This window comes from Amphiura filiformis, chromosome 3, assembly GCF_039555335.1.
Source record: "Amphiura filiformis chromosome 3, Afil_fr2py, whole genome shotgun sequence".
Lineage (NCBI taxonomy): Eukaryota > Metazoa > Echinodermata > Ophiuroidea > Amphilepidida > Amphiuridae > Amphiura > Amphiura filiformis.
This window is the reverse complement of record NC_092630.1, coordinates 18,035,320-18,047,323: the sequence shown is the minus strand read 5'-3', so window position 1 is coordinate 18,047,323 and position 12,004 is coordinate 18,035,320. Positions and strand designations below refer to the sequence as shown.

The 12,004-nt window shown below is 37.9% G+C and overlaps 1 protein-coding gene across 1 annotated transcript in view; it reads right to left on the bottom strand.

Annotated features, from left to right (window-relative positions):
* Positions 1-7,021: 7,021 nt before the first annotated feature.
* LOC140147105 (uncharacterized) overlaps positions 7,022-12,004 on the bottom strand; it is a 68,543-nt gene continuing 63,560 nt past the window's right edge. Inside the window, exons 2-4 of the mRNA XM_072168880.1 lie at positions 11,649-11,685; positions 10,582-10,724; positions 7,022-7,845 (exon numbers count right to left, since the gene is read on the bottom strand). Of these exons, the coding sequence (XP_072024981.1) occupies positions 7,655-7,845; positions 10,582-10,724; positions 11,649-11,685 (371 nt within the window). The 3' untranslated portion in view covers positions 7,022-7,654. The remainder of the gene's footprint in view (positions 7,846-10,581; positions 10,725-11,648; positions 11,686-12,004) is intronic.

Genomic DNA, 12,004 nt, shown 5'->3' with positions numbered 1-12,004 from the left:
ACATCAACTTCATCTCTTCGTGTTCGTTAAACTGCTTTATCGTCCTAGTTAGCGTTTCATATTGACTGGCTCGACATCGGTAATTGATTTTTGCAGAGCTAATATTGTAAGTAATTATTTCGTATGGTGGAGATCTGCCTTATGAGAATTAGTCGTCAATCATATGTCATATTTATACTGACGATGAAAGTAACGTTATGCAATTCATGATGATGACGATGATGATGACAATGACGATGACGACGACGACGTTGCTACTGATAATGATGATGATGATAATGATGAAGATGATGATGTTGATGACGATATAATAATGATGAGGAGGAGGAGGAGGAGGAGGAGGAGGAGGAAGAGGAGGAGGAGGAGGGTGAAGACGGATAGGAGGAGGTCGACAAATAGAAAATAATTAAGGAGCAAAGCGCGAGGAGAGCAGGGTGAAGCTGATAGTGTTGTTTTCCCCGCATCTCTAATCTAGAATTATAACTTAACATCTCACCTATGCTGTTTATTATAATCACGACTTTGTGTTTGCTTGTTGCATCTGCCTCTGCTTTTAAAAAGTTAAAAACGTTATTATTATTATTATTATTATTATTATTATTATTATTATTATTATTATTATTATTATTATTATTATCATTATTATTATTATTATTATTATTCTTTAACTATTTCTCTCTTTATCTATGCCCGTGCAACGGGGCATAGATATTGTATTTCTTGCGTTTAGTGTTTTCCGCCTCCTTCTCCTCCTCCTTCGCCTTCTCCTTCTCAAGATCACTTCTTTGCACTCCTCTAGCTCAAGAACTAAAGTAGCCTCGAGCCCATACATGGTACAATGATGGCCCATGATCCCTAGCATCATCCTAGGGTACCCCCGACAAAGGGGGTAATATGTGTAAAATTTCAAACAACTCTAGCCCAAGAACTATAGCGCCCTCAGGGTTCATACTTGGTACAATGATGGTACAGGTCATAGGCTTTAAAAAGGAAAATAGTTACGACCTGTTGACACAGTTTAGCGCATTGGGTAGCATTTTGGTAGCTACCTGTATTTGCAATGATAAAGGCTTTAAACATATGTCAAGACGTATAATGGTGGGTTAAGGGGGGGTTAAAACCACTTAAAGGTACATTCTGTTTTGAGCTTAAAGGGGGGTACTCTCCAGTCTGGTGGTGTTTTAGAGAGAGTGAGAGTCTGATGGAGTATAAGAGAGAGAGAGAGAGTGAAGGCTTGGTGTATTAGATAGAGTGTGGGCCAGTCTGGTGGTGTTTTAGAGAGAGTGAGTGTCTGGTGGAGTATAAGAGAGAGTGAAGGCTTGGTGGGGTATTAGAGAGAGTATGGGCCAGCCTGGTGGTGTTTTAAAGCGAGTGAGTGTCTGGTGGAGTATAAGAGAGTGAGGGTCTGGTGGGGTATTAGAGTGAGTGTGCATATCCATTTGTAAGCGCTCTTTTTTAATTGATTGAATTTACAACCTTATGGCAAAACAGGCGAAAATAGTAACTTTTTGCACAAGATTTGCAATTTAAAGAGAGTTGACCATTGCTCATTCTAGTGACTCTAGTATATGGACATTATAGTGCGCTTTTTCATTTAATGACATACAATTTGAAAAATATTGTAAGGAACACTTAAGGTTTTGACTTTTAAAACCTACATTTTGGTCAAAAAATGTGCTTGGATAGGTAGTTTTCAACAGATTTTCCACATTCGCCTTGCTATAACATTGAATTGTGTTATCTGTTGACTTAGTGACTAAAAGTCTTTTTAGGGGGAAGTGTTAGCTTTCTTTTGATACAAAAAAAATCTGATTGGATGAAGGGAACACTTGAGGTTTCGACAAAAACCAATCAAAGAGGCCCATTTTTTAGCTAGAAGCTTCACAGCTCCTACATTGCTATGCACTCAACTGTGTAGTGTAAGCCTGTGGTGGAGACATTCGCTGCTTGTTGTTCTCTGCTTGGAAGCTCTTGGGACGAAAATGTGTGTTCAGGTGTATCGAGGTGGAAACTGTGCGCATGATGGTTTATAAGAGAATCGTTTTTGTATAGAAACCTTTCCATATGGTCCAGTCTGGTGGTGTTTTAGAGAGAGTGATGGTCTGATGGGGTATAAGAGAGAGTGAAGGCTTGGTAGGGTATTAGAGAGAGTGTGGGCCAGTCTGGTACGTGGTGTTTTAAAGCGAGTGAATATCTGGTGGAGTGTACAAGAGTGAGGGTCTGGTGGAGTATTAGAGAGAGAGAGAGAGAGTGTGGTCCAGTCTGGTGGTGTTTTAGAGAGAGTGGTGGTCTGGTGGTGTATAAGAGAGAGTGAAGGCTTGGTAGGGTTTTATGTGTTATGAGCATTACATGTATATCAAATGAAAGCTTAAAACGTGCTTTCACATGGTGCTCATTAAGTTTTCGTTTGTGAATAGGGTAAGGGGGTTAGGTGTGGTCACGGGCATAGATATTCGTGTTTGGTAAAACACAACTGTGCCATCTAGTCCTTTTTCTCTTTAATACAATAACATTGGCTGTCAAAACTTTTGTTATAGGATATAAATATACTGCGCCAATAAAGTATCCTTACATTTGGAAAAATAATCACAATTTCAAAACTGAACCATATTTGGGTAAATTTGTTTTTTTAATAGATGCACTATCTAATCCTGCACATTATGACACCACATTGAATCCAATGTCACCTCAAGAAGTAAAGTTACAAGCAATTGAATAGACGAAGGTCCAGTTTTAAAAGTACTATTTTGAAAGAAACTTCATGACTTCATTTATATATTTTAAAGAAATATCATAATATTATTATTAGGTTCATGTTAATTATATGAAGAAATACCACTTACAATTCTTTTGTGTCAGTTGTTTGATGTTTAATGCACGATAAGCATATCTACGTGGTTCAAACTTGATATGCGCAAACATGGCAAATGTGGCCCAACACGTTTTCTGGACGATTTAATTAATCGAACATTACTTTTGAATCCAAGCTATATAGTAAAGAAACCAACTAAACGTCTTCCTTTAGCCAAGATATTACTGATTGTATTGCATATAACATTTGTGCCATAACTCTTTTAGTTTTTTCATGAGAAGTCAAAATGCAATTGTATAAATTTTATTGTTACACCCTGTATAATGTCCTAAATGACTGTTAATTAGAAATATAATTGGTATTGTTATAATTGGTTTTGTCTTAAAAACTCTGAAAATTGACCGCAGTTACCCCATTTTACGGAACAACTAATTGTATTAACCCAAGATTTCGTTAAATCGTTGGAAGAATCTTCCAACGATTACGGAAATGAAGTTTTTAGTTTTAGTTTTAACCGGGGCTCTCGGAAATCCATAAAAAATAAGTCCTCTTTTAAAACAAAAATAGCTAATATCATGATTATCATAAACCTTTCAAAATGTTTGCAAACGTCACGGTCATGGATTGATCTAAGTTTTGCTTCTTCCAACACGGAGTGATTTGAGGGTTGCCTCACTAAGCACTCAAGCAGCTGTCTTATTCTGCGTAAATAAAATACTACATTTTGCCGTTGAGGGGGTAATTCTCATAATTGTCATTATCCTGATACAAAGGAAGTAGGCTATACTACAAAAAAAATCTGTCCACTTAGAAGTACAAACCAAATCTGTGGCATCGGGGTCGATGCTTTGCGTCATACGCGAAAGCGACGCGACGCGACGCGTAAAGAGCGTGGTGCGCTCGGCAAGTACAAATCGCGCAGCAGTTGGCGCGCCAAAGAAGCATTGCACTGAAATAATTATTCTCATACCTTCAGTTTCCGAGGTCTATTTACTTTGTACTTCTATGTGGACAGACTGTAATGGGCTATTCCAGTTGAAATTTATCAATTAAGAAATAATTTGGGAACACCAGGTAAGTGGTATTAATTACAACTTGTCCGGTGTTCTCATGATTATTTCACATTGACTCTTTCTACACGTTTACTTGGACATTGCAAGAATTCCAAACTTTTTCTTTCTGGCCTTAAGGGATCTGGAATGAGCGTTTTGAGCGTTTCGACAGTATTTTTTGTGGAACATGAGAGCACATCAGATATATCGAATTGCATTCTGAATACGAAGAATGTCTTTCTAATATCAAATAATTTTCATTTTCTGAAATTCACGATATAATACAATTTTTATTACAAATTATAAAAATTTGATATTTTTCACATTTTTGATATATAACAGTCCTCGAAGTAAATTTTATAAATATAATGATATATTCTTAAAGTGTATGTAGCTGGGAGGAAAAGCCGACGATCAATTGAAAATTTTGACCTTTCCTATTGAAGATATGGATTTTTTTCCCAAAAAGACCTAATTTTTTGGTGTTTTGGGAAAAAATCCATATCTTCAATACGAAAGGTCAAAATTTTAAATTGATCGTCGGCTTTTCATCCCACGTACATACACTCTAAGTATAAATCATCAGATTTATAAAGTTTACTTCAAGTACTGTTAAATATCAAAAATATCAATTTTTAATGATTTGCCATAAAATGTGTATTACATTGCGAATTTCAAAAAATCAAAATTATTTGATATCAGAATGACATTCTTCGTATTCAGAATGCAATTCGATGTCTGATGTGCTCTAATGTCCCACAATAAATACTGTCCAAACGTTAATACCACACCCCTTAACAGAACCTTTTTCATGTCCAAAAAAAGGTTTCTTGGAACTTTTTTCTAAAAATGTATAATATGCACAGAGGAGTGGACTGTAGAGTATGGCGTTATAGGTTCTCATCTCCTGTTAATGGATTCTTTAATATATTCTTTGAAACCCTATGTAGTCACAAAATGGCATCTCTACTATTCTGGGGTCAGTCCAGTAGAATCAGATTATATTTCATAGTTGTTACTATAATGCTACCTCGATGAATGATAGGCATAATCTCCACAATCGTATGCTCCTGTATATCTATTGCAAAAGATATCGACTGTTTTTTTTCGTTGAAATTATTTTCTTTCATATTAAAATCCTATGAAAAACACATGATCATATACAGCCTGTCTCAAAAAAAATTGTGCAAGTAAAAAGCGCCCTCTATGGCAATTAGAAAATACCGTTGTGACATGATGCTTACATCAACGTCAAGGGCGCAGTCTTAGCTCTCAAATGCCGTTTGTTCTGTTCAATTTACTTGTTTTAATCTCGAGATATGTTTAGTTAACAACGAAAGGGTAAAATCACAATTGTGCCACTTTTACTAGGGAAGAGGGCTGTACATGTAATCAATGATAGCTGATGTTGATGCGTCTAATGCACTCCCCCTTCGGGGCTCGTGCATAAGACGCATCAACATCAGCGCGCATGGTTATTTTGTCTAATTTCTATCCCAACAAGTCATACGCGCTCATTAATCAATAAGTTTGTAATATTTGTTTGTCTTTTTAACATGTCTTGAGTGACAAAGAAAACAGTATTTACCATGATAAAATCATTGACATGCACATGTATTTACTTTACAGCAGAATGTGAAATATCTATTTCTCTTTTAATCTGTTTTAAGTGGAAAAAGAGAATCATACAATACCTGTATCTTTTTTAAACAGTAAAAACACCCGGTAAAAACAGTAAAAACTATTTTTATTGTTGTATAATTGATGCGTTCTTTTGATTTCACGAAGGAACTCTTGATAAACTTGATGCTATCATTGATTTACATGTAGAGTCCTCTTGATCTTCCCTAGTAAAAGTGGCACAATTGTGATTTTACCCTTTCGTTGTTAACTAAACATAAACAAGCAAATTGAACAAAACAAACGGCATTTGAGAGCTAAGACTACGCCCTTGACGTTGATGTAAGCATCATGTCACACAGGTATTTTCTAATTGCCATAGAGGGCGCTTTTCACTTGCACAATTTTTTTTGAGACAGGCTGTATACTAATATAACCAGAATTTTGCGAGGGTGTGCTCACATTATGACATCATAGCGACATTATGTCGGGAATGCTCGTACTTATTTTGATGTCACTGGATAAAGGACGTCCATAGCTATACATTATACCAGATATAACAGTATATGACGTTTTATAATAATTAGGGGTTGCAACACCCAGGCCCGTACGCAGGATTTTTTTTGGGGGGGTGCTGATTTTGAAAAAGTGGACTTTTTTTCCCAAGGGGGGTGCAATTTTGAGAAAAGTGGACTTTCTTCCCAAAATTTGGACCTTTTTTACAAAAAAGGCATAAAAACCTGATTTTTTTTGCTCGCTACGCTCGCAAAGTTTGAAATTTTGGGACATTTTTGTACTTTTTTGAAAATTTGGGGAGGTGCGCTCACCCCCCCTGCTTACGGGCCTGGCAACCCTCCCTTAGTTCTTGTTACCAATATGGCTCAGGATCAGGGTTAAGGTGTAAAATTACCAGATTTGTGACCAAATCGATCGTCGTTAAAATTTAGATATATTCTGACCTAATCTCGACCCGACACTTCAAGTCCAATCCCGGGGGGGCACTCACTACTTGACTTGCTACACACCCGCGTCCAAGAAAAACGGTATGTTTTTCACAACACAGCGTCGTAGACGTCATTTTGAAAAAGGGGTACTTTTTCAGAAGGCATCGCCATTGAGGGGTCCTTTTTCAGCCAAATCCTTAGATCTTTAGGGTTAGTAATATTATTGTTTGAGTAGGTTTGCACTAATTTGATAAAAATCGCCACTTTTTAATTGATTCTTGTTACCTTTGTGCATATTTTCTTTAGTATCTGTAGGTCTGCTACATCAAAAAGACACCTTGGGTATCAAATTAGCTCATTTCCCTGTTTACGCCACTATACGTCCATAGATATACATTATACCAGATATAACAGTATATGACGTTTTATAATAATTAGGGGTTGCAACACCCCCTTAGTTCCTGTTACCAATATGGCTCAGGATCAGGGTTAAGATGTAAAATTACCAGATTTGTGACCAAATCGATCGTCGTTAAAATTTAGATATATTCTGACCTAATCTCGACCCGACACTTCAAGTCCAATCCCGGGGGGGGGGGCACTCACTACTTGACTTGCGACACACCCGCGTCTAAGAAAAACGGTATGTTTTTCACAACACAGCGTCGTAGACGTCATTTTGAAAAAGGGGTACTTTTTCAGAAGGCATCGCCATTGAGGGGTCCTTTTTCAGCCAAATCCTTAGACGTTTAGGGTTAGTAATATTATTGTTTGAGTAGGTTTGCACTAATTTGATAACAATCGCCACTTTTTAATTGATTCTTGTTACCTTTGTGCATATTTTCTTTAGTATCTGTAGGTCTGCTACATCAAAAAGACACCTTGGGTATCAAATTAGCTCATTTCCCTGTTTACGCCACTTTAGGGTATAAATTATATATTACTCAGTTGACGCCATTTAGTGTAGGGTTTTGCATGTGCTACACCATTTAGGGTAGGATTTTGCATGTGTTTCGCCATTAAGCATTAAGGGGTGCAATTTGGTTATGTGAAAATTCGCCATTAAGGGTGCATTTCAGAGGTGGTCGGACGCGGGTGGATAGCACTTTTGTGTGAGAGTGACCCCCGGGTTTCCAATATGCTGTTGTTAATGCATGGTCATGGTAACAGGATAGGAATGAAAACCATGATGTTTTGGGCTATATCATACAAACGTTTGTCAGCTATCATTTAGTATCACGATCTTTTTCTTCTTGGGCATGAGCCAATACATTCCAAGATTCAATTAAGAGTAATGTCGGGAAGAAGAACCACGGCATATTCAATCCAATAAAGCAAATCCAGAAGTGAGGAGTATTAATTGGTGCTGTGTGCCGAAAATCGTCGAGAAACTCCGTTGCGTAGTAGATTGTATTGCCTAAAAATATAGAAGAAAACGAAAATAAAGAAGACAACAATGTATCGTTATAATTAGAGAGGGTGTGTCCTAATGGTTAGTATACTTGCCTTTAGTGCACGAGGTTCCCGGCGGGCGGTGGAGATTTTTTGGGAATTTGACTTGGGGGAAAAGTGTCTGAAACTAATTGGCAACCTCTGTAGATTAAATTCAGACTTCCGCTCTCCACATGGGTCATTTAGAATTGGGTAAATGAATCATGAAAGTACTCCGTCCTTCGGAGGGGACGTTAAGCCGTCGGTCCCGTGTACAGAGTGCCATACCTGTACATGTATCTCGCAGCCAGTTTCAAAAACAGTAGGGTGCTAAACTCTAACTGTTCCCAACCAATGCAATGGAAATAAGCTTCAATAGAATTTTTCTTGGATTATCCATGGTTATCAAAACAAGGGGCCCCGGGTATAACTTCCTGTGGCCCGGGCCTGTGGCCTCTCTGATATTAAAGATGTTTATGTCTATTGTACTGTACTTTTTAGCCCATTGTGACATAGTTTGTCCCTCATGTAAGTTGCCTTGCTCCCTCGCTTTCCCCCTCTGATAAAATCCTACTTCGACATTATCAGAGGGAAGAAAAGTCAAGTTATCTCAATTGATAAGGCTTTCGACTATGGTGCGATAGGTTGCGGGTTCGAGCCCTGGCGGTGGCTTAGTATGCTCTCGTAAAAAATTGAGTTTTGACAAGGAACCTACTGCTAATTGTCTCGTTGTAGCCCGTACGAAACTCGGGGAGCTGATCCTGGTTGCGAAGGTCAATTTGTTGAATGTCTAGGGTGTGCGCTCTTGAAACTTCAAAGTCCCTGAGTTATTTTGAAATGGTTTATGGAATGATGTGGGCCGTAGTGGTCAGCTGCAACCTGTTAAGTGTGCCGAGGCTTGTGGATTAACGTCTAGGTCACTAGGTGTTGTGCCTGTGCATAACGCACTATAAATCACTACGCTTTTTTTTTTTGCTTTTTTCGACACTGCGTATACTGTAAACCATGGGCATCAACCATGCACATTGAATGAAAGCTTGTTCCGTTGGCTAATTAAAGTTCCTTGTGCGTAAAGGCGCCTCTATTTTAGAAATTCAAGAAAAGCACAGGTATACAACCGTGAGTTCTTTAGAGCTTTTCAGCACCGGCTACTACAACATCTAGACGGCAGATCCTTTCTTTGTACGGTCATTATTATATTCATTATATATGACTGTACAGTCTATACAATTGCAGGCCGATTCAAATAAATTGTAGTTGTACTCCCCAAATATGATACCGGTTGTAAACAAGACCACTACGTAGCAGAAACAGTCCAAAATAATAAAAATCCACCCTGAATCCTCACAAATTTTCTTTTTGATTGACTTTGTGGAACCTCGTATTGATCCACAGTTCCACGTAGAATGGCAGATGTGTTGTTGCATTAAAATAAGACTTCTGCAAGTCAACAGGGGAATATCTCTTTTTGAGAAAGATGTGCACTTTGTCGTATGCCTACTCCAAATATCGTTCGTGCTAGCTGAATAATTGGTAGCACAATGATTAGGCCAAATAAAAAAATAAACATGTTTCACGTCCCCTCCCGCTTCCTTTTTTGAGGTTTTCTCAATAAATTTTTTATTTTTGAAATTCAGTTATAACTTTTCAAAAAATATGTCTAGGAAGTTGGGATGCTTTCTATAGCCTTGTTAAGATACAAGAAACATTTTAGGAAGGTTTTGTGATCATTAGAGGGGGTGTAACTCTCAGAACAACAAATAGAAAAGGGCCTCCTCTTTCCTGGCATTATTGTATGTACGGATTGTACGCTAAAACAGCTCTAAGTATGGGAATTTACACCAATTTTGCGATAAAAAAAAGAAAATAAAAAGCCCCCTCTTCCTTCTTCTTTTCGAAAACCCGGACGTGAAACATGTTTTATTTTTTACTTAGCCTTACACAAAATACGTCTGGCTCGCAAATAGCTTAATTTTCTCGAAGGCACAATAGACTATAATCATATTAAAATGTACCCAGAAATCATGTTTACATTTTGTTATATCGGCCTACTAACAACAACCAGCAATTCCTCTTTTTAATACATGTAGCTCATTATTTCACACCCACTTTAAGCAACAGGGATTTTTCATGTGATGCAATGCAATGATCACAGTGAGCAATCTGGGATTTGCCGATCTATAAATAGGTCTGACTGACTTTGATTTTGTGATGATTCAATGAGAGAGAATCCCATCTGTCATGAAATAGGTTAAGTATAATGCTAGTAAAATGATCAAATTAAATTACTCAGGGCAAATCATAATAGTCATAATAATAAGCATATAAAAGCAGTGGCGTAGCTGGGATTTTTTCCAGGGGGGCAAGCCTGTATGGGGCGGGGGCAAAATTGTGCCGCCCTTCCTCAACAGCCCGAAAAGGTTGACCCAATTTTTTTTCGGTGGTTTGAAAAAGTGAAGAAAAAAAAAAAAGGGATTATAAACGCTACCAGTAGCTAGCGCTCTAAAAGCAACATATTTTGTTATATAGTACCATTTTTTCCCTTCCTCTCCCTTTTTTCCTCTCTCTCTCTCCTTTTTCCTCTTTTTTCCTTGCGCTAGGGGGCGGGGGCCCAAATAGTACTAGGGGGCGGGGGCCTAAATAAGCTACGCCACTGTATAAAAGTATCAGTTTGTACAATAGGCCTCGGGATTTGTCAAATGCGTTGCACAACACTACATACCATAAAGATGCATGACAGCTCCACACAGTTGCATTAGATGACGATACTTGGATTTGGAAAGAAATCCCCAAACAATTATATAACACAAAGGTCCTAAAACCACAGAAACGATGAACTCCACTGCTACAATGCAAATGTCACCACTGAAATATAAAAAAGCAGGTTATCTTAAAGGAGTATTTCGTGATCCTAGCATCCTCTATATATGTAATTTTTCAGAGATATCCACGAAAAATAATATTCCCAAAATTTAGGTAGATTTCAATTTTACGTTTGCGAGTTATGCTGCAGATTATGTGACTGTATTTACACTGCTCCACAGGCCACTTTCAATTGTAGTCCTTCAAGAATGACCTAGGCTATGGGGGGGGGGGGGCTCGGCGAAGCCGCCGGGCGAGGCCGAGCATGTTCGGTGAAGCCTTACAAGGCCGAAGGCCGAGTAGCGAGGCCGAAGGCTTTTGCCTCGCTCTATAGTTTCTGTCAGCCGAGAGTAATTCTTGAAGGACTACCACTTTGGTGTAATTTCGTTCTGGTGTACCTGAACGTAATTAAAATTTGACGATACTTTTGCTTAAAGGGGCATTTCGTGATCCACAGCCTCATCCCCCCACTTTTCTCAAAAAAAGTTGAGATTTTTATATCACTGGAAACCTCTGGATACATAATGTTTGTTTACAAAATATTTCTTGCAGATTAATTCGTTTTGCAAAGATATCGTGAAATTTGAATTTCGTTCTGGTGCACCAGAACGAAATTACAACGCATTGTCTATGAAGCAGTGTAATACACATAATCATGCATAACTCGCAAACGCAAAATCGGAATCAACTGAAATTTTGGAAATAGGCTTTTTCGTGGATATGTACTGAAAAATGTCATAAAAAGAGGATGCTAGGATCACGAAACACTCCTTTAACTTATTATATTTTAAAATTATTTATTATACCGTCATAGTGACGTCATGTTGAGAATGTTCATCTGCAGTGTGTGTCCCCGTAATGCGTGTAACCAAAGACATCAGTAAGATAATAACAATTCAAACAATTCAAATAACTAGTTCTACTTACGTAACATAGCGGCTATCGCCTTTCGCAAATTCTTTCCCTACAGAAGAAGATTTGAAATAGGTGTAAGTAAGTGTGGGGTATAGATACAGTGATACGTGATCCATATAAATGTGTTTCAAGAACAGTGTTGTGATGTATTTATTAATCTATGCAATCTACTATTTTTTTCTCTGAACTTGAAACTAATTGAATACATGAATCCAAAACCCACCCAAGTCCATGGGAAGTGATTTTGAGAAAAAACCTGTGTATCATTTTAATTCCTTCAGTTAGATTTACCTGGTCAATATGGTAAGTTGTACGTTCAAATGGGTGGGTTAAACTGTATTAGGTATGACGATTAGCATTTCAGGGAC